This window comes from Tachysurus fulvidraco, chromosome 20 (assembly GCF_022655615.1).
Source record: "Tachysurus fulvidraco isolate hzauxx_2018 chromosome 20, HZAU_PFXX_2.0, whole genome shotgun sequence".
NCBI lineage: Eukaryota > Metazoa > Chordata > Actinopteri > Siluriformes > Bagridae > Tachysurus > Tachysurus fulvidraco.
The window spans coordinates 7256716-7283831 of NC_062537.1; the positions used below are offsets into that span (position 1 = coordinate 7256716).

At 37.5% G+C, this 27116-nt stretch overlaps 1 protein-coding gene across 1 annotated transcript in view; it reads right to left on the reverse strand.

The window, feature by feature from the left end:
- smg6 (SMG6 nonsense mediated mRNA decay factor) overlaps positions 1-25274 on the reverse strand; it is a 33900-nt gene extending 8626 nt beyond the window's left edge. Inside the window, exons 1-15 of the mRNA XM_047804743.1 lie at positions 25116-25274; positions 22272-24546; positions 21964-22156; positions 21687-21797; positions 21207-21313; positions 21041-21119; positions 20131-20241; positions 19244-19432; positions 17274-17335; positions 16984-17126; positions 16762-16878; positions 16277-16436; positions 15394-15607; positions 14544-14723; positions 40-207 (exon numbers count right to left, since the gene is read on the reverse strand). Coding sequence (XP_047660699.1) covers positions 40-207; positions 14544-14723; positions 15394-15607; positions 16277-16436; positions 16762-16878; positions 16984-17126; positions 17274-17335; positions 19244-19432; positions 20131-20241; positions 21041-21119; positions 21207-21313; positions 21687-21797; positions 21964-22156; positions 22272-24546; positions 25116-25206 — 4200 coding nt within the window. The 5' untranslated portion in view covers positions 25207-25274. The remainder of the gene's footprint in view (positions 1-39; positions 208-14543; positions 14724-15393; positions 15608-16276; positions 16437-16761; positions 16879-16983; positions 17127-17273; positions 17336-19243; positions 19433-20130; positions 20242-21040; positions 21120-21206; positions 21314-21686; positions 21798-21963; positions 22157-22271; positions 24547-25115) is intronic.
- Between the last annotated feature and the right edge of the window lie 1842 nt (positions 25275-27116).

Here is a 27116-nt window from a genome sequence, read left to right on the forward strand (position 1 = left end):
GGTAAAAAATAATTTTTTGTGTGTGTGTAATTGCCACACCTTTATTTTGTCTCTCCTTTTCTGTTGTTCTGCTAGTTTGTGAACTAAAGCACAGCGCCGTGCTCTCAGCTCTCGGATATCACTCTGATTTTCATATTCATCCATCCCTTCATCCATCTCTCCTTCTGATGTGGACAGTGATGCCTCCTCCATGGTCACATTGTTGTCCTGGAAAACATAAACATGCACATATATATAAAAAATATAAAATATAAGAATATATATTATCAGGTCAGAGTAAGAGAAAATGGAACAAATTCTGTCCGACAAAATTGTTCAATTTTAGAGTGTACATCACTTTAAACTCAGGTAGTGAAAGCCTAAAAACTCAAGAAATCTATTTTATAACATCTCACCATTAAGTGATTGATTTACCTATTGTGTATCAGAGGTATTCTGTTCATTATATTCAGAAGGTATATAAATATTTATGGTTTGTTTTGGAATCTCGCCACTAAGTAAATACAGTAGTTACAGTAATATGTGTCATGCCACAGCTGAATGCGTATCCGGGTTAAAGTGAGCCTCGAGAGCAAGCCAACACTTCCATGAATAAAAATAGTCATAACTTTGGACCAAATAAACAAAACTAATCCATAATAAACTCGTGTTTACAGACCTTTCAGCTAATATAAGATATTCCTGATCGCTATTCTGAAAAGCTGTCAATTTAAAAACATAACTACGTTGTCTTTTATCAATAAATCCAGCTCTTCTTGTGTCGCATACACAGTCTATTTCTTTTCCAACCGTTTTATGATAAAAATCATTGACGCAGTTATCTACAGAATGTAAAGGTCCAGGACATTTAAATGGGGTGTAAATGTTTCTTTTCTGAACAGCGTTTGCTCCAGATACCCTTGGCCGACTTGAATGCTTGACCCGCCTATAGAAAGGATTCAGCCAGCAGAAAGGAATGGGCCCAAATTCTTATAACCTGAAGCAAAATCTTATAGCAATGCAGACATTTTAATGTGTGAGGGTTGATGATCAATCGCCTTCTTTGTTTTGTAAACCTCTCTAGTTTTATTAGCAACACAGTCATGGGATTACAAGAAAGAAGTGGAGTTTTATATTGGAATGTGAATTATAATCACAAAACAGCAACGGTAAGAGCAAACTTAGTGTTATGGCCATACGAAAGTCTAGTGGCATTTGTTTCTACATAGTTCTGTGAGTTTTGGTCACTGAGTTGTGATTCTTATACTATTATAATCTGTAGAATCTCAGCTTTTGTTTGTATAGTGTAATGGCTGATTTCTTGTGTCATTTTTCTGGTCTGTTAATTTAGCTGCTTTTATTGGAATTGTGTTTTGTTTAGGTGGAAATGGTGTTTGTAGTCATATAGCAGAGATTCTTCACATTCTTCTGGTATGATGGATATACATGTATGTACTGTATACATTCAGGATCTGTTTGTTTTTGAAAATAATTTACTTTTTAACCAAAAAGAGTTTAAAGACCTCATGCACAATTATTACAAAAAACTGCATGCGATCATTGATGCTAAAGGGGGCAATACACAACTAGATTTGTAAAGTTTCTCGCAACAAACTTTGATGTCGGCTTTGAGGAGGCAAGTATTCGCAAAGGCCAGTGTTTTTGGAGGCAAGTGGACATAAGGGTCAGTGTTACATTTGGAGACCAGTGGACATAAAACTTGTGAAATCTAGTGCAGTGCTAGGGTGGCAAAATATTTGGAGGCAAGTGGAGACGAGCATGTGATGTCATCCAAAAATCTGTCACACAATTCCCCTCCTTGGGCTGAGTGTTTTTATATGTCACATGTCCATGTTGTAAAAAGTTTTTTGATTTTGCATATTTTGGGAGTGGGTCTGCGGGACAACCGAAAGGCCAGTCGGTACACCAATTTAAAACTTTGTTCAGAGTATCACCCTAAAGGAGCCTGCCGAATTTGGTGTATATAGTTTGAAAGCTTGCCAAGTTATAAACATCAAAAGTTTATAATAGGAGTCTATGGGGAAAAAAAAAACATTTTGAGAACCGGTACTCAGATCGCATAGAAAAGTAATAGCAACAAACATCAGAACAGGGTCTACAATGGCAAGTGAAAAGCAAGAAAGATTGTGAAAGCTACTGGACCCCTAGGGTGCCAATACGTTTGGAGGCGATCAGACATGAGCATGTGACGTGATCCGAATACCTGTGAGGCAGTTCCCCTCATTGTGCTGAGTGTTTTGATATGTCACATGTCCATGTTGTGCAAATTTTTGATCGTGACGTGACCAAAATACATGTGAGGCAGTTCCTCTTATTGTGCTGAGTGTTTGATATGTCACATGTCCATGTTGTGTAAATTTTTAATTTTCACGTGACCAAAATACACGTGAGGCACTTCCCCTCATTGTGCTGAGTGTTGTGATATGTCACATGTCCATAATATGCAAATTTTCATTTTCATGTGACATCACGTGACGTGACCAGAATACACGAGGCACTTCCCCTCATCGTGCTGAGTGTTTTGATATATGACATGTCCACGTTGCGCTAATTTTTAATTTTGCTTATTTTGGGGGCGGGGCTACACATGACGTCACCAGAATACCCGGTGGGGTGCCAATACTTTTGGCGAAAAGTGGCTACTGAGGGTTTGTCAATACTGCAGTCATTATGGGATTCTACTTATTATTAGACTGCATAGAACACCGAACAGAAGCTGTGCCTGAGCTCTGCGCACGCTGCGTGTGTGAGAGCTTAGAGGAATTTTCGGAATTCCCCATTCAAGTCTATGGGATGTTCGATCGTCGACTACGGGAAAACCGAAAGTTCTGATCGGAAACCCGAAATAAAATAAAAACTACAGACCAGGGTCTACGACATATCCAAATTTGGTGCATGTGGCTCGAACGCCCTAGGCCGCATTTTTTTCGTAGATTTTTGGCTAATAATAATAAGCTTATAACGGAAAACAGAATGTTGGCTTGTACAAACATAATAATAATAATAACAATATTAATAATAATAATAAGCTTATAACAGAAAACAGAATGTTGGCTTCTACAAAGCCAACATAACAATAATAATAAGCTTATAACGGAAATCAGAATGTTCGCTTCTACAAAGCAAACATAATAATAATGATAACTAGAACAGTACATTTCCTGAAAAAAATGTGAATGTGCTTGCACGTGGCAATCTCTCCTCATCGTGCTGAGTGATTTGATATATGACATGTCCATGTTGTGCAAAATTTGATATCGCTTATTTGGGGGGCGGGGCTACACATGACGTCACATGACGTGACCAAAACATGCGTGAGGCACTTCCCCTCATTGGGCTGAGTGTTTTGATATTGGACACATCCATGTTATGCAAAATTTATGATTTTGCTTATTTGGGGGGCGGGGCTACACATCACTAGTCATGTGAATACCCGGTGGGGTGCCAATACTTTTGGACAAAAGTGACTACTAAGTGTTTTGACATTTCAAAACTGCAGTCATTATGAAATTAATGTGCTTGCAATAGCACATTCTTATTCTCTTGCATACTTCTTCTTCTTCTTCTTCCGGACACTTTTTCGGCGCGTAACTTGTCCCACAGCTTTTGTCCTAGACCCATAAATGAGGTGTCAAATCGACCGGCTCATTGAGGAGAGGTGTGCCATGGTTTTTATAAGCGATCGGAATTCCAGAATTCCCAGTATGGAAGCTCAAAGGAGTGTTTTATCCCCATAGACTTGAATGGGGAATTCTTAAAATCTCTCTGTAGATGTGCTAACATCCAAAAGAGGGCAGCAGACACCAGTGAATCTGTCAGATCACACAACGTTGGAAGTAAAGGTCTTTAAAGCTTGTTGCTATATTTCACAGTTGTTAGAATTGGTGAGCTTCCAGTTTCATTTCATATATATATATTGTGGGATCGCCCCCTATTTTCATGATCTTTGTTTGATTCGTTAGGCCCTGGATTACAAATCTGACACCGCAGTGAGAGCTGAAACAAAGGACGGAAGTGAACTGCTGTTTACAGTTTTCGGTAAGAAACATAATATTTGTGAGGCGAGCGTTTTGGATTAAAGACTTTTGGATTAAAAGGCTTACATATTCCAGTTCCTTAGACTTTTTTTTTTTTTACAAGCATTTGTTTTGGAAAATATTACCCCAGTGAAGAAAGGGAAGCGTTTAAAGGTAAGTAAAAACTGGACTAGCGCCGCCTAGTTCAGGTGACTATCAACTTGGATTAAATTAGTATGATGGCTATAAATCATATTATGCTTTGTGTGAGGGCTAATAAAATCCTGAGAGTCTAAGCTTTCAAACAATATAACATTTAACCGTGTATTTAGAGGATTTAATGCTTAAAACTAGTGGTGGCTTGCCGTGGACGGCACGGCGGTCACATATGTTGTTGTTTCTGCCATTTGTATAACTTTGTTGTTTTCAAATATCAGTGTAGTTTTTATAATTTTTTATTTCACTTTAAACTAATGTCCTTTTAAGAGCAGCAACACCATTAATTCAAATTAAGCGCATTTTTTCTTTGTCTCCTCACATTACATAATTATTTTTTAAACATATGATACATGTACATCACAAAGAATGATAAGAACTAGAATGGTACATTTCCTAAAGAAAATGTGAATGTGCCTGCACGTGATGTCAGTTCCCCTCATCTTGCTGAGTGTATTGATATATGACATGTACATGTTGTGCTAAATTTTTTTGATTTCGCTTGAATTTTAGGAATTTCCCATTCATGTCTATGGGACTTTTTTGGCCGCTTTTTCGCCCGCTGTGCGAACATCGTTGGTCAGATCACTTATAAAATACATAGCACACCACTCCTCAATGAGCCGGTCGATTTGACACCTCATTTGTAGGTCTAGGACAAAAGCTGCGGGACAGGTTACACGCCGAAAAAGTGTCCGGAAGAAGAAGAAGAAGACCTAAAACGGTACATTTCCTAAAGAAAATGTGAATGTGCTTGCATGTGGCAAATTCCCCTCATCGTGCTGAGTGTTTTGATATATGACATGTCCATGTTGTGCTAAATTTTTGATTTCGCTTATTTTGGGGGCGGGGCTACATGTGACGTCAGTTTCCCTCATCGTGCTGAGTGTTTTATGTTGTGCAACTGAAAAAAAATAAAAAATTAATGTTGTGTAACTGAGATATAGCTTCTTCATATTGCAATATGGTTCGTAAGGTGCACTACATGGTTGCTAGGGTATGGCTGCACAGTTACTATGGTTATATTTGCAGACTAGTTTCTCACCTGCAAAAAAAGAGCACACCTGAAAATCCATTTATCTTTTCCTGAAACAAGCGCCATGAAGATCTTGAACTAAAGCATCAATCAGTGATTTTACTGGGAAAAAATATAATCACGTTACAATAAGGATCATTAGTTCAAATTTAATGTATTAACTAACATTTACTAACCGTGAGCAATAAATTATTGTATTTAGTAATCTTTGTTAAAATAAAGTTTATTCTTTGTTCATGTTAGTTCACAGTATATTAACTACTGGGAAAAAATATAATCACATTACAATAAGGATCATTAGTTCAAACGTAATGTATTAACTAACATTTACTAACCATGAGCAATAAATTATTGTATTTAGTAATCTTTGTTAAAATAAAGTTTATTCTTTGTTCATGTTAGTTCACAGTATATTAAGTAATGTTAACACGGTGTTAATGATGTATTAGTAAATGTTGAAATTAACATGAACAAAATGAATAAATGCTGTAGAAGTGCAGTTCATTATTAGTTCATGTTAAGTAATGTGGTAACTAATGTCAACTAATGAACCTTTATTATAAAGTTTTAGAAAAAAAAAAACTGTCCGAGGGTGGATTCAAACCCCGAATCTCTGCATGCTAAACGGATTCGCTATCCACTACGCCATCTAGGAACCCGAGAAAGCCTTTGCGGTTTTATGTATTAATTCACTAATGTGAAGAATGGCGCGTCTAATAGTACCCAAGCTTTATTATATTAAAGTCATTCTTATCATTTTTTGTGATATACGCGTCATATCATGTCAAAAAAAATTACGTAATGTGAGGAGACAAAGAAAAAATGCGCTTAATTTTAATTAATGGGTGGCTCTTAAAAGAGCCGTTGCTGCTCTTAAAAGGACATTAGTTTAAAGTGAAACAAAAAATTATAAAAACTACACTGATAGTTGAAAACAACAAAACGTTATACAAATGGCAGAAACAACAACATATGTGACCGCCGTGCTGTCCAAGGCACGCAACACTAGTTTTAAACATCAAATACACGGTTAAATGTTATATTGTTTGAAAGCTTAGACTCTCAGGATTTTAAGCAGCCCACACACAAAGCATAATATGATTTATAGCCATCATAATAATTTAATCCAACTTGATAGTCACCGGAAATTGGCGGCGCTTACCTTTCTTCACTGGGGTAATATTTTCCAAAACAAATGCTTGTAAAAAATCCCCAAGAGTCTAAGGAACTGGAATATGTAAGCCTTTTAACACTAGAAATACTGGATTTTTAATTTTCTGGTGCAGGTCCCAAGGTGTGATTCCCCCTGTTGAGATTTTCACAGTTCTTCAGCCCTGCTTTTGTTGTGCAAACGGCCCCATCACCTGTGAGGCCTGGCTCATTTGCATTTGTTCACTCAGAGTAGCTCAGATCCAAGGCAGGCCAAACCTCTGTCTGTGACGGAAACCTTCAAGGCCTATCTATACAAAATAGTCTGTTTAATTTATATAAAAAAATTGTGTGCTAAGGTTTGTCATTGCCATAGTACATATCATATTTATACAACCCTTGTGCAGACCTGGGGTCTATTTGACTCATCTGGAAAGTTTAATCTGTCATAACTTGGATTTCCTTCTACATATTTGCCTGAAATTTACCAGGATTGTTTCAAATTATGAACTCTGCAAGTAAAATTAATCTTGTCCTCCCGGGTCAATTTGACCCGGGCACATTTAGTGGGGCAATAGGTCACACTTTTACCCTTTTCAGCGCAATGAACATACATACCTGTACAGACACAAAGATGCACACATAAAATGTCCACTAACACACGCACCAAAAACACGCACTCACACACACACACACACACAAATTGGGCATTGCATTTCATTATGCCTTTTGATACACGTTTGCTATGCCTTTGTGTAGCAGAGGAGTGTGTATGAGACATGAGGAGTGTGTTTGGAACAGTAAGAGTGTGTATGAGACATGAAGAGGAGTGTGTATGAGACATGAGGAGTGTGTTTGGAACAGTAAGAGTGTGTGTATGAGACATGAAGAGGAGTGTTTATGAGACATCCCTTACTTGGGAAAGAATGAAAAGTTGCTAATACATGAATAAAATGAAAACTTGCAAATACTTCAGTCTCCAACGTATGTTTGTAGACAAATGTCATAAGCTGAGTGAAGTTATGGTCCATGGCTTTTGACATGTTCTTACACATACAGAATAAAATGATGTAATTTCATTTTCATTGGCCATCAATGAATTATAACACCAAAAGTGAATTTTGAGAACAAGAACCCAACATGCCTCCACAGAAGATGCACCGTGGTACTGGGAAGCCCTGTCTGAGTCAGACGACAAAAGACGGCACTGTGTGGGTAGAGGAGGACATTGGAATGTCCAGTGCAGTAGCAAATCGCTTGTGCATCACTGCGCAAGCTGGAACCCTGGGCGACTGGGGTACTTTCCCAAGTAAGGAGATGCATTGCAGACATATTTGGTCTCCAAATCCGTGGCCATCCAGAACTTGATCCCAAATTTGTCTGGCTTGGTTGCGATATACTGTGTGAATGGACAACAAACCATGGTAGGGAACAGTTGTTCATCTATGGTCATGTGTTTTCCTGGAGTGAAACTCTCAGCACAGTTCTCGTTGAAGCATGTCCAGATGTCGGAGACCGCAGCAAATTTGTCTGTTAGAAGGTGTTGTATAATTGAAATGAATCCATCTCTTGGCAATGTCTATTTGAAAGCCAGGAGATTGTTTTGAAACCATTTTGACCATTTATAACGTCAGTAAATAATAAAACCTGTTTTTTCCAGGTCAAATTGACTTGAATGCTTATAAAGTAAAAATTCTACAATGATCACCATTCTGTGTGATCAGCTTACATTTTGAACATTTTACACTTATGTCTATTTTGCCTACCAGATGCCATCTGATCACCCAAAAATGGGCTACACACACACACACACACACACACACACACACACACACACACACACACACACACACACACACACACACACACACCACTCAAAAACTTGGCATAATTTATTGTGAATAAAACTTCCTTTACACCTCTTATGCTTTTTATTATATTTAAGTTATAAACAATAAACCTCATGATATTATGCCATGATTTTAAGTAAAATAAGCAGAAATTATTAAATATTATTTTGGATAACCACTGGCTGGTGTATGTCAAACATCCCCAGGTCAAAGCTGACTGAAGCAACTAAATTCATGAATAAAAGAGAGAAAACAAATATGTGTGTGTGTGTGTGTGTGTTTTGGGTGCGTGTGTTAGTGGACATTTTGTGTGTACATTTTTGTGTCTGTATGTATGTTCATTGCGCTGAAAAGGGCAAAAGTGTGACCAATTGCTCCACTAAATGTGGCCGGGTCAAATTGACCCGAGGGGACAAGATTAATTTTACTTGCAAAGTTCATAATTTGGAACAATCTTGGTAAATTTCAGGCAAATATGTGGAAGGAAACCCAAGTTATGACACATTAAACTTTCCAGTGCAGACCCCAGGTCTGCACAAGGGTTGTATAAATATGACGTGTACTATGGCAATGACAAACCTTAGCACACAATTTTTTTTATATAAATTAAACAGACTATTTTGTATAGATAGGCCTTGAAGGTTTCCGTCACAGACAGAGGTTTGGCCTGCCTTGGATCTGAGCTACTCTGAGTGAACAAATGCAAATGAGCCAGGCCTCACAGGTGATGGGGCCGTTTGCACAACAAAAGGAGGAGAACAATGGAGCTGTAGGGGTGCTGGTAGGTGTGAGGTCCAGGGATTTTATGCAAAATTGCGCAGCTTTAGCAAAACTAGTTTAATCCAAAATGCTTTAATCCAAAACGCGTTTCTGACCGAAATGTGTAAACAACAATCCACTTCCGTCCTTTGTTTTCAGCTCTCACTTTATTTTCCAAAACAAATGCTTGTAAAAATCCCCAAGAGTCTAAGGAACTGGACTATGTAAGCCTTTTAATCCAAAACGCTTTAATCCAAAAAACGTATAGCGTCTGGTACACGTCATTTTAGATTTCATGTCCCAGGCACCCTAAATTTCAACATCTACTCCTCAATTAACCGATGAGCAACCCAGTTTTACACACACACCTGGCTCCAGAATGTCTGGAGCCTACACAAAGACCAGATAACCCCATGTGGCTTCTCTGGGCCCTCAATCAGAACACACACACACACACACACACACACACACACACACACACACACACACACACACACACACAACACAATGAGACATTCCTTTTACTAATAAAACCCAAAGATAAGGTACTCTAAGGTTCTCATTCTTATAACCCTTTTTGTAATGTGTCCTTCTTTTAAGGCTTGCCTGACTTAAAATTATTTGCTCCTTAATTTCCTGACAAGGGTGTATTTTATTCATGTGTCAGAAAACAACATTGTATTTTAAAATCCGTTATACTCTATCATCATATCTTACTGATCATGGCATGTTAATGTATACCTGTTCTAATGCCGTTTGCCCCTTTAAGAACTGATGTCAAAATGTATACGAAGCTATCGTTTTCTTTTTACTTCCCTAATGAAAGTGCATCTTGTTTATGTTTCATTTTTGGTTCTTTGCCTTTATAAGAACACAATATCGTATTAACCTCAGTTACCCTTTGATTAATGATCTATGTATGTAATGTACCGCTGCCTTCATACCGTCATTACCCTTCATGTTTAGTATCCAAATGACCACAAAATTATCGATTACTCATTTTTCAAGCACTGGTGTATTTTATTTGAACACGAAAGGCGCCATACCGTCTTAATACACCCTGGATCAAACTTTAAAGTCATCTAAAAATTTGATAGCTAAACCACGCCCACAGACACCTGAAACAAAGGGAGTTTTTCCCTCCAAAATCCTGACCGAAGTATTGGTCATCTCCCCAAAGATGGGTGGAGTTTGCGAACTTTAAATTGTCACAAACTCCACTAATCCGTGGTCAGACTTTCGGAACAGCTTCAAGACGACTCCATCTTCCTTCAGAGAAGTTCCAGCAAGCTTCACTTCCAAGAACGACAACTGCTCTGATCTTCAGGAGAACTTGGAAGAACGTCTGACCCCGCCCTAACTGACTTTTCAGAGATTTTCTCTGTTGCATCCGGACTCTTGTGCAGTAAGCCAATGCAAGTAACCGTTTCCTTTACCAAACAATTTAGATGCGTAATTTTAAGTAGTAATCTTTCATTGAATCTTAAGGTGAATTTAAGTTTCTGTGACGATTTCCCAGTTAGGGTGTGATTAATTTTGAAGTTTAAGCTTGCCATTCCTTTCCTTCCTTTCTCTAATTTCTTCTTTCCAGTCTCTTCCTCCCTTTCCCCAATTTTAATTTCTTTTGTTTTATTTTAATCTTCGTTTTCCCTATTTCTTTTATTTGTTTGTGTAGTTAGTTTATGTTGTGTTTGTCTCATTCGCAACATCAGGTCTGAACTACATGCTCTATTAAGTTAATTCAATTTAAATTACGGTGTAGAGTAAAAAGGGAGTGAACCTTCCTAGGCCGGGAAGATACCTCCTTCATAGAATTAATAAAGTTACACGGCCTGTTCGGTGGACGAACAGACCAAATTAGTGTAACGTTAATTCCATTACCGTTAATTTCAACTTAGGTTAAAATATTTAGAGTCACTATAACACATTACGATTACTTATAAATATTTACCTTGCTTCGTGAGCCAAAATCGCTACACGCGTTTCTGACCGAAATGTACTTCCGTCCTAGTTCTGTACTTCCAACGTTGTGTGATCTGACAGATTCACTGGTATCTGCTGCCCTCTTTTGGATGTTAGCACATAAACAGAGAGATTCCCCATTCAAGTCTATGGGGAAAAAGCACCCCTTTGAACTTCCATACTGGGAATTCTGGAATTCTGATCGCTTACAAAATAGATAGCACACCTCTCCTCAATGAGCCGGTCGATTTGACACCTCATTTATGGGTCTAGGACAAAAGCTGCGGGACAAGTTACGCGCCGAAAAAGTGTCCGGAAGAAGAAGAAGAAGAAGAAGAAGAAGAAGAAGTATGCAAGAGAATAAGAATGTGCTTTAGCAAGCACATTAATAATAATAATAATAATAATAATAATAATAATAATAAGTATGCAAGAGAATAAGAATGTGCTTTGCAAGCACATTAATAATAATAAGTATGCAAGAGAATAAGAATGTGCTTTGCAAGCACATTAATGATGCTTTGCAATCACCATTAATAATGCTTTGCAAGCACCATTAATGATAATAATTAGATTGGTAAAGTTCGTCACAACAAACTTTGATGTTGGCTTTGACGGTGCAAGTATTCGCAAAGGCCGGTGCACTTTGGAGGCAAGTGGACAGAAAGATTGTGAAAGCTACTGGACCGCTATGGTGCCAATACTATTGGAGGTGAGCGAACATGAGCATGTGACGTGATCCAAATACCCGTGGGGCAGTTCCCCTCAATGTGCTGAGTGTTTTGATATGTCACATTTCCATGTTGTGCAAATTTTTGATTTCGCTTGTTTTGGGGGTGGGGCTACACGTGACGTCACGTGACCAGAATACCCGTGCGGCAGTTCCCCTCATTGTGCTGAGTGTTTTGATGTGTCACATGTCCCTGTTGTGCAAATTTTTAATTTTCACTTGAGGTCACGTGACGTCATGTGACGTGACCAGAATACCCACGGGGCAGTTCCCCTCATTGTGCTGAGTATTTTGATACGTCACATGTCCATGTTGTGCAAATTTTTAATTTTCACTTGAGGTCACGTGACGTGACCAGAATACCCGTGGGGCAGTTCCCCTCATTGTGCTGAGTGTTGTGCAAATTTTTGATTTCGCTTGTTTTGGGGGCGGGGCTACACATGACGTCACCAGAATACCCGGTGGGGTGCCAATACTTTTGGCAAAACGTGGCTACTGAGGGTTTGGACATTTCATGTCAATACTGCAGTCATTATGGGATTCTACTTATTATACTGCATAGAACAGTACATGCAATTCTTAATGTTGGATGTATTGTGTGTGAGAGCTTAGAGGACTTTTCGGAATTCCCTATTCAAGTCTACGGGATGTTCGATCGTCGACTACAGGAAAACCGAAAATTCCGTTGGAACTCTGAAATAAAAATTTCGTCCGGAGTAAGGTCCTAAAGAACCTGTCCGAGTTCGGTGTAAATCGCTCGAAAACTTGCTGAGTTATAAACCTCAAAAGTTTATAATGGAAGTCTATGGGAAAAAAGGTCACTTTGAGCTTCCAAATCGGGAATGCCGGAATTCCGATCGCTTAGAAAAATAGAAGCAACAAACGTCAGACCAGGGTCTACGACATATCCAAATTTGGTGCATGTGGCTCGAACGCCTTAGGCCGCATTTTTTTAAATACATTTTTGTCTAATAATAATAATAATAATAATAATAATAATAATAATAATAATAATAATAATAATAATAAGCTTATAACGGAAATCTGAATGTTGGCTTCTACAAAGCCAACATAATAATAATAATAATAATAATAATAATAATAATAATAATAATAATAATAATAATAATAATAATAAATCTTATAAAAGAAATCAGAATGTTGGCTTCTACAAAGCCAACATAATAAGCTTATAACGGAAATCAGAATGTTGGTTCTACCAAGCCAACATAATAATAATAATAATAATAATAATAATAATAATAATAATAATAATAATAATAATAATACGCTTATAACGGAAATCAGAATGTTGGTTCTACAAAGCCAACATAATAATAAGTATGCAGAATAACAATAATGATGCTTTGCAAGCACCATTATTATTAATAATAATAATAATAATAATAATAATAATAATAATAATAATAATAATAATAATAATAAGTATGCAGAATAACAATAATGATGCTTTGCAAGCACCATTAATAAGCTTATAACGTAAATCAGAATGTTGGTTTCTACAAAGCCAACATAATTAAAGGTATGCAAACTTTTGAACAGGGACTATTTCCAATCATGGTCCAATCACATTTTTTTGCCTTCTCACTCATGTTCTCACTCAAAAAAAAAAAAAGTAAACATATTGCAAATTCTTTGCAATTCAAAGAACTGGACCACAAAGCAATGAAGGAAGGTAGCCTAGTCTGATAAATCAAGTTTTCTTTTACTTCGCGTTGATGGTCGGATGCATGTACATCACACACCTGGGGAACACATGGCACTAGCATTCACTATAAGAAGGCAGCAACCGAAGGTCATGTGACGCTTTTAGCAAATGTTCTGCTGGGAAACCTTAGGTCCTCCCATACATGTACATATCACTTTCAAATGTACCACCTAACCCAGGGGTCGGCAACCTTAAACAGTCAAAGACTCATTTAGACCCACGTCCCACAGAAACAAAAACACAGGGAGCCACAAAACCCTTTTGACATCTAAAATGAAGATAACACTGCATCGTTTTTTTACCTTATGGAAAGTATAGAAAAAACTGTAGTGTGTTACATTTATGAAATCAATGAACTGCTACCGAGTAAACGGAATTTTATTTCTGCAAACAAACAAAAATATTTTGAACAGTTTGAACTAACTTTAACAAAAATGATGCTGGGTTGAAGGTTACTTTTAAATAAAATGTTCAATGTCTAATTGAGTCCTCTTTGTATTCATGGCCAGGGCTCTCAAGTTTTGAATACAGGCAAGTGTGACAAGTTTTGGTGAACTTTGTGCCCTCTGCAGCCTTCGCTTTTTGTTTGTGGCAGACAAATGTGAACCTAATATGGTCTGCTGTTACAGCCCATCCAGGCATGTTCAACAAGTTGTGCATTCTGAGATACTTTTCTGCTCACCACAATTGTACAGTCAGGTTTTCTGAGGTTACGGTAGCCTTCAGTCAATTCAAACCAATTTGGCCATTCTCTGTTGCCCTCCCTCATCCACAAGGTTTTTCTGTCCTAAGAACTGCCACTCACTGGGTTTTTTCTTTCTCTTGTGTGCTTGAAAATTCAGGATCAGCAGTTATAGAAATGCTCAAACCAGCCCATCTGACACAAACAATGACAGTCAAAATCACTGATCACATTATTTCAGGCTGCTAGCCTGAATCTTCATGTTTTTATGCACTGCACCGCTGCCACATGAATATCTTATTAGATAACTGCGCAAAAAAAATTTTTGTTTCCAATAAAGTGCGCAGTGAATATACGACCAAAAGATATAGGTCTACAATTATGGTTGATATGTGCTGTTGAGTGCTTTCTGACCTGACACTGCTCACTGATGTGCGATTGTGTCTTGTTCTCAGTTGATTGGCTGGGAGTGTCCAGTGATGCTATGGAAACATACTTCCCCCCTTTAAAGGCAAGCAGAGGTTCCTCTTGACCACAAAGAGCCTCAAGGAAGTATTTCAGTACAGTCACTCTCTTGCAGTCAGCTGCTATGGCCTGAAAAAAAATATATATATAAACAGCGCCGTGTAAATGTAGTGTTAATGTCACATTACTTATGACACACACTTAGAAGCTCTGACAAAAGATTTAACATGTTCTTTGACAAGGTGTGTTTTCAACTGTGGGGTAAACAATTATTTTTGTGATTCAAGTCCAAGTTGCTTCAGTTACTTCAAGGGATTAAAATTACCTCTTGTGATCATGCTCAATACAATGCGTATGATTGTTTACCTCAAAGTACTTCTTTAGCAAACATTGCAACTCACTACACCAGCTCGGAAACAAATCCAAAGCTAGTGTATCCATGCTTTGAATAAAAACAAAATGGAAAAAAAATAGAAAAGAGCTATGCATCCATGGCTGACATTCTCAAATGTTTACATGCAAGAGAGCACTAGGTAGTCGGTTTAGCTCAATTATGTTATATAGAATCATCAAAGTGATCAGAAATTCATTTGGAATTTGCCCTAAAAGAACGTGGATTTTACTTATAAATTTGATCTTACACACACACATGCACACACACAACACTATATATTTGTTTTTAATTTATTTTTAAGAGATACGAGATCAACCTTTGCACTCAAGGTGCATCACTATTCCTGATTTTAAGGATGGAAAAATGCTATTAATATACATGATGCCACAAGCAGTTCAGACTCACAATATCTGACTTTGGGTCAATATAGCATGGCTCTTGTGGAGCAGCCAGCAATGGGACAAATCCAGCCAGCATCCTGTCCTCCTCTAGCACAAGCAGTCGCAACTCATCACTCTCTCCATCAGCATCTGCCTTGTAGAGCGGAATCTCACCATGATAGACAGTTGCAAAAGAATTACATAGTTCTGCCAGGCACTGCCAAACGTCTGGACTGCCACTGAATGGACACACAGAAACATACACACAAATACAGGAGAATTCACCCTCTACTGATTTGTCACAAATTATATTCATTTTCATACATGACAGATGTATTAAAATATACAGTTTCACACAATACACATCGATGTGTATTGTATTCTGAAACCTCTGTATGCATAGAAGGAATTATAAATGCCTATTATAAATTAAGACTGCCAAAACAATTTAAACAGCCACAATAATGCACTGTTGCAAATCGTTACTTTTCCTGTAATATTTCTATTTTTCCATGACCATTTTAGCAAGCACAAGGCCACAGTTTAGGGTCAGGATCAACAGCCTCCATCACCTTTATCATTAGGAACCATCTTTGACTACCAATAAAGTATTGCTTTCAAATAAAAAAAAAAGTGTCATAAAATATGGGAGAAAAAGGGTCAACTTTTTAACTGGTATGATTAAAAATGGTTCAGGATGTTCAGCATCTCTTCAGGAAGAGGGCAAACATGAACATGTTAATTTCAGGTTCTTTTTTGCAAAGATGATCATGTTTAGCCCAAACTAGAGTTTTATACCACATATAGCAAAAAAAAGTAAATGCTGTCCTTGTTTTATAGCAACTGACATGGTCTCTGTGAAAACATTTTGTGTGCCTAAAATCTGTATGGGTGTTCAACACACTCACTCAAAAATACACGGTGGTGGGTTCCACTGCTCTGGGTGTCCCAGCATCCAGTCAGACCAGACTTTAACACTGGGCAGGAGCTCTCGCAGGTCAGTTGATAAAGTGGACACACGAACCATTGGACCCAGTTCCTCAGCAACCTCCCCCAAAGGTACAGGCTCTGAGACACACAGACAAATTATTCTCCCTCTGGCTTAATACAAAACTGGACATATACACTTTGTATTTATGCAATTTTATTTTTATTGTACTTTAAGCAAGAGCTTCAAGTTAAATCTTGCTGGCAGAAGTTTTCTGAAAAGACCTTTTATGTTTGGGTACTTCATTCAGGCTGCTCATAATTTTAGGTCAGAATGGCTCTTAATGTAAACTGCTTATAAGTAATCCTTTTGACAAGTTATTTTGATTAAAATTTTGAGTGGATACTGTTTAAGTTTTGATTTGGAAATTAAGTGGAATTTAAAGAATGTATGATTACTGGTCACCTGCAGGTGTTTCTTTAAGAAGTTCAGTGCAACGCTGGACGAGTACCCCAAACATGGCCAAACCCAGAGAAGTAGACTGTTCTTCCAATACTGAACGAGCCTCTCCGTGCCCTTTTTCTGAGAAAATCATGGGAAGGGACATATTTATAATCATCTAAATATATATATATATATACATTTCAACAAGTTGATGTGAGGAGAGTGTTATTAGAGTGGGCATACCTCTAGTCTGAGCATAGTAAATGGTGAACATGTTGATTGTGATGATCTGAAGCATGCGTGTACTTCCCAAAGAAGGGCTATGCTGGAGAAGGGCCTGGAACTCCTCCAACATACGAGTTGCCACAGCTGTAAAGCTCTCCATCCTACCAGACAAAGAATTCATAACTGTGAAAAGTTTAATCTTTAATACATTCCCAATCCACAAAAAGCAAAAGGTATGGAAAGAAATTAAAAAGGGGAAAAAAGAAATACAATGAACATGGTCAATATAGACAAAGATAGCAACTTACCCTACTTTAGTGAAGATCTTTCCATGAGTGTGAAGAAAACTCAAGACAAATCTCTTATTAATCTAGAAGAAAAAAATAATGTTCATTAAAATGAGGGCACTGTCACCATCATGGCACTGTTGCAAGGCAATTGCTTGGATCAGAATGATGTTTATAGGCCAAGTATGTTTTGCACACACAAGGAATTTCCCTTGACCATCAAAAGTCCAAACATAAAAAATGGCAACTCCAAAGATGAAATGATTCTTGCTAATGCATAGAAATAATGACAGTGGTGCAAATTTAAACTTCTGCACAGTCCAGTGTTGTCTAAGCCAGGCCCTGAAGACCCACAGGCAACCACACTTATTCATGGTTGCAAATAAAGGGTCAATAGTTCTGTCAATATTTACACTGGGAAGTAGCCAAATACTTTGTATTTACAAAGTATGAATCTTATGCAAGAATAATAAAAGCTTATTTCCATGCTTTCATTATGCTATTTTGAGTAGTAGAATTAATGAATTGTGAAAATGGATAATCTTTACAGGGAGTCTTAATTACTAGTAAGTAGGGCCATTGAGGCATTCTTCCATAATATGCATAGTAACACTTTATTTTAGAGTCGTTTAACTAGTTGCTTAACATGAACATTGACTATTTATTAGTACTTATTAAGCACATATTAATGCCTTATTCTACACTTTTAATTGTACCCAATACCTACACTTAATAACTACTGTACTAACTCTTATTAAGCATTAAATTAGGAGTGTTACCACATGCACAGATAATTTGATGACCCTCCCTCACACACTCACTTGAGAAAAAATGCTTGGGGTGCAAGGGTGGGGGATGCTTTCATTTTACAGCAATATCATAGGGAAATATGTTTATTACAATTATTAAGTGTATTATGTTTATTACGAGCATAATAATGGTTATTATGCTTTTGTGTTACTCAATGAAATAATCAATTAAAGTTCTACTTACAATTAAATCAGTCAAGACGTCATTTTTAAAATTTGTATTACCTTGCATGCATGTCTGCTTATTACCCAACCTAAATGTTAATTTATGTTTGTATATGATACAGTTTATATAAATTTCCCTATATTTCCATATAATTACCATAAATTCCCATAAATTCCCGTAAAGTTTCCAATTTGGAATATTTTCAAAATTCCCCAGATTAAGTTCCCTTGGAAAGTTTCCGGAAACTTTCCGCCCCTTTGCAACCCTACTAGTAAGTGACTGTACTGATAAAATCAATGATTAAGGTGAAATTTCTTAAAATCGCCCATGGCGCTCCAAGCTAAAGACTATGGCCTATTCAAAAAATATTAATATAATTAACTGATTTACAATGTCATTTAATGCTCTCAAACCTTTCTAAAATTTTCAAGTGTACCTCTTTCTACAATTTCAAATTTACAGTCTCCAAAAATATTTCAGCTTGAAATCTTGTGGTTACAAACTGTCAGACTACGTCCTCAGTAACAGTGTGCAAAATGTCTCATATGCAAGTAATGTTTAACTTCTTACAGTGCATGGCCCAGGACAAGTCTGGCTAAATTCTACACTATGCAAATGCACATGACATATGCACATGTATGTAACATATGTAACAGAATTAAATTAATGGAAATTTTATATGCATACAAGTTTTAATATATATTTTACGAAGATTTTTAATATTTGTGATGTGTAGTGATTGTGGTGTTATGTTATTGGTTGTGCTGCATTTGTGTATGTGCTGCCTTGAGTGCTGTGTTGGCATCTGGTACTGCTTGATAGTGTGGATATAAGTTATTGTCAGGTAAGTTACAGCTTTGAAATCTTATCTGTTTGGGCAGAATGTAAACAAACTAAAATATAAATGAAACAAGGCTTATTTAAGTTAATGGTTCATGTGCAGACACTATTTGCACACATAATATAAATAAACACACAATATAAATAAAGGTGTGTTGATGGGATGCAGAGCTCACATCACTTGCACTCAGTGCCCTCAGCCCTCCAACTTGCTCAGAGTCATTGCCAGTGCCTTCAATGCGAGATGCCACTCCAGGCTGCTTAGCGGGACGTATCCAGATTTCCACACGAGTGGAATCCTGACCTCTTACTGTTCCCTGCACCTGTGTGCAACTTTCAATATCCTCCTTCAGTCTGTGCTCAACCTAGTGAGATAAAATTTATTGAGTCATTCAAAATAACATTGCACAAATAATTGTACATATCTGCATTTTTACACTGTTTCTGCGAAAAAATGCTTATAGATTTGCATTCTCTCTCCTCTTTGTTCAGCCACTTCACAGCACTTTAGACCATATAGCACTAATGATTTATTGGCTTAATGGCTAGTGTTTTTGGCTGTGTGCATTCTGCATTACTAGTATCATCAAAAGCACAAGAGCCCTAGTGCTGTTCCTGAGTAAAGTGATTTGAATAGTTCTATTATTTAAAGCATTGTTACTGCAACAGTGTAGAACCCCACATTGTAATAAATAAATATTTATCATACATTCATCTAAGAAAGAAACAAGAGACAGTGAAAAAGTTGTTGATACAACAACTCATTCAGTTAACTGTTAAAGCGTTAATTTGTGGTCGTATATCAAATTAAATACCAAAAAAAAAAAAAAAACCTGTTGCTCCTATCAGCTGAAATCTGGCTATATAACTTCCGAGCGTTGTTGAATGAAACTTTATCTCAAGTACGGTCTACTTTTTCCAAAAGTGACCATAAGCACCTAAGCACCTAATAATGTGTGAACTGGTTTGGGTACTAAATAGAGCTTGAAGGACTACTGGCAATTATTTAAAAGCTTTCAAGTATTTTTAAAATAACATTTAATAAATTTTGTAAAAAACTAACCTTGCGCTTGGATTCTTCAAACAAACTCATCAGGCTCTCCTTGGCTGTGAGGATTGGGTTGCTGGCAGCTAGGCTGCGCATGTAGTAATATACAGCATCCAACTTCCGCTTCTACCATTGGGAAAGGCAGAGAGAGAGAGAGAGAGAGAGAGAGAGAGAGAGAGAGAGAGAGAGAGAGAGAGAGAGAGAGAGAGAGTATGTGTGTGTGTGTGTGTGTGTGTGTGTGTGAGTGAGTGAGAGAGAGAGAGAGAGTGAGTGAGTGAGTGAGTGTGTGTGTGAGAGAGAGAGAGAGAGAGAGAAGCAAAATATTTTATGAATAAATCATGCTCTAGCAGAGAGAAGCAAAATATTTTATGAATAAATCATGCTCTAGCATGCTGCTATAGGAAGGAAATACACAGTTTATACACAGTTTATATCAAAATGTAAATTTCTTCAACATTCAAGGGAGAAGTTAGTTTGTTCTCACCTATACTACAGTAATAAAGTCATTTGTTCACCAGCACCTCTCTTACTCACAAACACACACTTAAATCAGAGGTTTTCATTTTACCAAAAAAAAGAGAGTGTTTAAAACTAAGGCTGCTTTGGTACATAAACATCTAACAAAATCTGACTTCATCAACAATTATGAGAATTACTTTGTTAAACAACCTTATTGGACTAAGGTGTAGGGTCTCTATCTTGGTCCCTTTTGTCCCTACAGAATCATTAAGATTTACAAGAGTGCTTTAATATTATGCTTTGATTCATAATTCATATAATAAAAATTATATAATGCACACCTTCTTACCAATTAAATTTAAGCATTCATGCACAAAGACTTAAAAATAGGTACTAAAATTAAATAATAAAAAAAATACAAGATTTCAGATTAAAAAAAGGTTAAATGAAGTGAATGTGTTCTCACTGTGTACACTGCTAACACAGCAAGCTGGTTGTATGGTCGGCCATTTTTTGGTGCAATCTGCTGCGCTTTCAGGTACCAACTGTTAAAAACAACAAACAATTTTAGAGAAATTGAAAGTACTTTTATTAAGAAACACTAGTTAGGATTAAAATGCAAAATGACTGACCTGCGTGCTTTGCCATAATTAGCAGAGTAATTTGCTTGTTCTCTGTATCTTGCGACATCTCCTAGACAAATCATACACCGCTGGGCACTAATCAAAGCATATTTCACCTAAAATGAACAGTAAAGTTCCTAGAATTTGTGATCCAACATAACCCTTTATAAAAGACATATAATATAGAAATTATTATGCACATTGGATCCTGGAATTGAGTTATACATTTTAATGCTCATTTACAAATTGCAATTTTCAAGAAACTGCAGCAAATCCTGTTGTAACAATCTCTATCATTTGTTACGTTTCTCATTTGTTGACTGAATAAGCTTTTTTTTCAAAATCACTGCCCAGTCAGTAATACCACCAAAAAAAAAAAATGAATATTGCTAAATATATTACCAGATTGATAACCAGATATATGTTAAATTTGAAGAAACAGGGAGGAAGTATAAGCTTTGAGTTAAATTTGGAGTTAGAAATATTTACAGTCTTTCGTAGAGGTTTTGAACGTATTGCCATTCCATCCATGTAGTCTTCTAGTTTAAACTGGAATACAGTTTGTAACTTCAACAGGAGTGAATCAAAAAACACTGCCCCCTAGAACACAAATAGGAGGGACGAATGAGCCACAAATAGCATGCAGAAATGCCAAAACCCCTGTTAAATATGAGAAAATTATAGCTCTCAGCAACAAAAAAAAAAGGCAAAACAAAAATATTTTAACAGCAAGGAATAATCTTAGAAATAAATATAAGCCATGTACCTCCTCCAATATAGTGAGAAGCATAGTCTTAATCTGGGAAGCTGTATCTATATCCTGGTTCTTTAGTAGGTGTCTGAATCTCTCAATGACCTGATAAAACACATTCTTCCATAGTAACTGGTCCACATTCTGTGTGTCAGAGAACTCTATGTCTGTTAGAATTATACTCTCATACAATGTCAGGAGCTCAGCTCTGGGGAAAAAAAAACAAAATTTAGGCCAATATATTAGCAACATTTTACTATAGTCTCTTCACAACCAGTTCTTTAATATTAATATTTTTAATATAGTGATCAGTCCTTGTTTACCTCAGCTGGGTCATCCTGTCTAATCCTTCTCGACTAAGTCGCTCCCTGGACAGCAGGTTACTGAGCTGGAGTTCATGGCTGTCAGCCATTCGCAGAAGTTTTACGAGTTCCCCTCTTGTCTGCAACTCTGTGTCCTCTGGGCTAAAGTTGATGCCTGTAGATGGGTAAACCTGGCCACTGTGCCCATACATTCCATAAAAGGGTGCCATGCCTGGATTCGAGAACACCCCATTAGAACCATGTAACTGATATGGGAGATGATAGGAATAGGTGTAGCATGGAGGTGTGTTTGAAGACTCTGTTGGTAACGGGTAACCGTAAGGGTTGTCAGCATTCTGATATTTGTAGTAAGCCATGGTGGCAGCATGTTTCATTTGAAAGTCTTCCCCATGGTGCACAGGAGGGCTACCAGTGGCTTCATCATCAGTGTCCAGAAAATGCAGTGGTCCGTATCCTCCTTGATGCTGTAAGTACAGTGGCTGTCGGACAGATGACTGCAGAGATTGCTGGTTGCCTGAAAGAGCTGGTTTCTTATCAGGGTTATTAGGATCCCACAAGCGCCTAGTACTTCCACCACGACTTCCTCTTCCTCTATCCAGGCCTAAGCTGCTTCTTGTTCCACACATAAGCTGAGGACCGGGTTCTGAGGACGTGGTTAGTTCAGTGCGTGTTGGGAGTACCAAAATACCTCTGTGGCTTTTTTTTTTTTTCTCCTCCCTGGTTCCTGAGGACAATCCAGTCTGTCTGTCCAAGGAAATTCTCAAGACTCCTCCTTGGCCACCAATCAAGGCTCCTCTCAATCCTCCATTATTCTCTTTTGATACTCTACTGTAATTCTTATCTGCTTTGGCTTTAAGGACTCCTCTTCCATTTCTCTCCATTCCCTTATTTTCCTCTATGGGATTTCTATGGTAATTTATGGGTGACATATCATTAGTTGTCCTTCTACTTTGCCTGGGCATGCCTGCTATGCTCTGGTCCATCACCTTTATCAACCTTTCATGAGACTTAGGCATTGGCCCTTTTAATCCTGCCCCACATTGTTCATTAGACCTGTATGCTTCAGACTCTGTTGGTCCATCCACGCTGGTGCCACTGCTGGCAGAACTTGTACTATAGGTACGGTTTCTAGTCCTTCTGATGTCTGATTTGGAATATCGCTTTGAAGAAGAGCTGACTTTGCACGGTTGTGTTTCATGAGCTATTCTGTGCCTCTTGCCATCACTTTCTATTGGCTGATAGCTTCTGTGTTTTTCTTTTGTAAAGTACTGATCTTGAAGAGCCTCTTTTCCTTTCACATCCCACTGAAATATTCTTTCTACTTTTGGCTCACTGTTTTTCTCTAGATGATGTGTCAGCAAACATTTTTCGACTCCTTCTCCTTCCTCCCTCTTCAGTGAGGCTTGACTGGACTCTCTCTCCTTACCCCCTCTGGACCTTCGTTTTTCCTGCTCCTTTTTCTTCTCCTTCACTTCTCCCACTCCTCTTCCTGTCCTGTTCTTAGAGGCCTCACCACTTAACCTTCTTCTTCTATCAACATTTTCACTCTTCTTTTCTGTATCTATGGCTGTGAGGCTGTTAATGTTGAGTTTCTCTACTTTATCAGTCATATTGTTAACAGAGGGCTGATCATAGTCTACAGAAGATAAGTCTAATTTCTTTTGTTTCCCCTGCACCTGTTTTTTCACGCCTTCCTTGATTTCTCCAACATTTCTTTTTTCCTCTTCCAGATGTATATCCTTCCTTTGATCGACTACGCTTATCAACCCATTACTTGTAGTGTCCTCTGCCTTTGCCACATCTTGTGATATCTGTTCTAACTCGCTGGTTGTGCCATCATCTCTATAACCTTGACTCCTTCTCCCACCAGGCTGGTATATTTTACGATCAGGTTTGCGCATTTTCCGAAGTTTTGGAGAATTAGGTTTTCCAGTGCTGGACAATTCACTTTTTATAACAGTGTTCCTCCTGTCATGTTGATGACTGAAAGATGCACTAGCATCATTGCAGTCAAAATTAACAGTGCTCAGTTCAAGCTGACAGTCACTGCTAGTGAATTTTATTTCACTTGGATTTGGTAGAGAGCTGTCAGGCAATTTAATAGCTGGATCAGACACAGACTCCTCTAAAGTGTATGCAGACTCTGCTGAATATGATCTATCCTCTTCACATCTATCCTTGGATTTGCGTATCTGTGCTGCGCCTGGATCGTATCTCTGGATGTCTGGCCTTTTCCCATCTCGCTGACTTTGTTTTTTACTTGTCTTTTGCACATCTAAGAAAGAAACAAGAGACAGTGAAAAAGTTGTTGATACAACAACTCATTCAGTTAACTGTTAAAGCGTTAATTTGTGGTCGTATATCAAATTAAATACCAAAAAAAACCTGTTGCTCCTATCAGCTGAAAGCTAGCTATATAACTTCCGAGCGTTGTTGAATGAAACTTTACACTATCTCAAGTACGGTCTACTTTTTCCAAAAGTGACCATAAGTAGCCAAGCCTTACTTACTTATTCAGGCAAACACCAGCATGATGTTTCTGCTAGGTTGATGAGTGCTAACCAATTGAAACAAGTTTGTCTGCCAATGCTTTTTTTTTTTTTACCATTATTATGGTAAAAAAAATCACATTTAGCCGAACACATCCACCCCCGTTACACTGTTAGGCAACAAGCTGCCAAAAAAAACTTATAACAAGACAAGTTATTCAACTAGCAAACAGCTAGCTTAATGGCGTTGCCATTAGCTTTAGCTACTCGAAACTGATCCAGTCTGTTTTGATTAACTAAGTTTGCAACTAACTCTGTTTTACCGTATTGCACCAATACACCTAATCAAACGAACCTTTGGAGTTGTATCTAAATGGTACAATACTCGACGCCTCAGCTCGTAGTTCAGCCTCAGAAATTCGTACTCTGTCCAGTTCGTCCGCCATTTTCGTCACCACCAAACACAAACATTACGGCGTCCTGCCAGGTTCAAACCTTCACGCGCATGGCTGACGAATTAGAAAAAAAAATCAGGAAAACAAACGAACAGTATGGTGGCAGCAAAATAAAAAAAATACAGCATGGAAAGTTATACAAAACGGAATGTTCAGCTGAGTAAATTAATTAACGTACAAAAATAATTATATAAAATAAACGTTTACATACGAATGTGACGGGTGTGTTGAAAAGAGTACAGGCGGGTTGGAGTGTGTGGAGAAAAGTGTCAGCAAGAATCAAAGGAAAGGTGAAAAGTCAGTAGTGCGAGCAGAGTTAAAGTAGAGATACACTAGGTAAAATATTATTCCAGTAAACCTGCTCATTTGACACTTTCACTTTAGTAAAAGTACAAAAGTTATTGCCTTCAAATATATCCAATGTTCTATGATGTATTATGGCTTTAATATACTGTTATAATTTTTTGTCACAATATGCTTTATAAACAATATGTGAAAAGACTCATTTTACTCTTAGCACACCAATCTATTAATTGAATGATATTAATTAGTCTGACACCAGGGGAACTAGATTTCATTTTTAGGGGGGCTTAGCCCTCAGTGAGAATTTAAAACAGAAGAGTTTTATATTATACAGTATATTATATGACTACATAGTAAGCCAAAAGTTATGGTATTATTAAATGGCAAAAGTGGACACCAAATTTGTATGCATGATGTAATGATGCCAGTCTTGAATCAAATCAGTTCATGTATGTGTGCATTCTCTACGAACAGTGTGTCCAATGAATGCAGTCATTAATAAAAAAAATATTCACAAGACAAAGACCAAATCAATAAATGTTATTTTTAGGTATTGAATGAATTGTTTGCATTAATATTTTGTTTGTGCTATCAACTCGGGTAATAAGAATAGTGAAATGTCACTGCTTTTGGTTGCCGTCTTTGCGGTTTTCGGCCGAATAACGTTATAGATAAATGCCTCCACAGCTCTGACTGCGCGTGCACGCTGCGCGTGCCTGTGCTTCTCTGTTCAAATAAAACAGACAGCTGATGACGCACTTTTGAAAGACTACAACGCACGCGCGTTTTAGCAAAGTAAAAAAAAAAATCGCTCTGGGATCAAACTGATAAATAATTTTCTTTCCCATCGATGACATGTCCTGCATTTTAACGGATTTTTTTATTTTTATTTTTGAAAGAAAAAACTTATACTTATAGTTTTAGGGTGGCTGAGATCGCAGACAGGGAGGCAGGAGCCACCCTAAACAAGGTCTAGCCCCTGTCTGACACTCATGTTTATGAATGTGCTTGCAAAGCACATTCTTATTCTCTTGCATACATATTATTATTAGGGGTCAAGCCCCGAAGGGGCGTAGACACCTATTGTTATTGTCGGTTTTCTTCTTCTTCTTCTTCTTCTTCTTCTTCTTCTTCTTCTTCTTCTTCTTCTTCTTCTTCTTATTATTATTATTATTATTATTATTATTATTATTATTCCTCTTCCTCCATTGAAGTCAATGGCAGCCCATAGAACCGTTTGTAGGAAAGTTATGTAATTTGGCACACATGTATAGGCCAGTCTTAGAAGTTACTATAGCAACTTTGGTGTGTCTAGCTCAAACCCTTTAGCGCCACCAACAGTCCAAACATCCAATTATGTTCATGTTCATAACTGCTGACTCGTAAGGCCTAGAGACACAGTTCTTACATATTTTGGATCCTTTGCTCATGCCGAATCGAATGTACCACATGACATCATTTCTGTCATGAATACCTTTCCGCCATTTTGAATTTTCCCTAATACCTACTTTGTCGAACTCCTCCTAGACCGTTTGTCCGATTTGCATGTCCTTTGGTATCTAGCATCTAGAGACACCCTAGACAAAAAGTTATCAAAA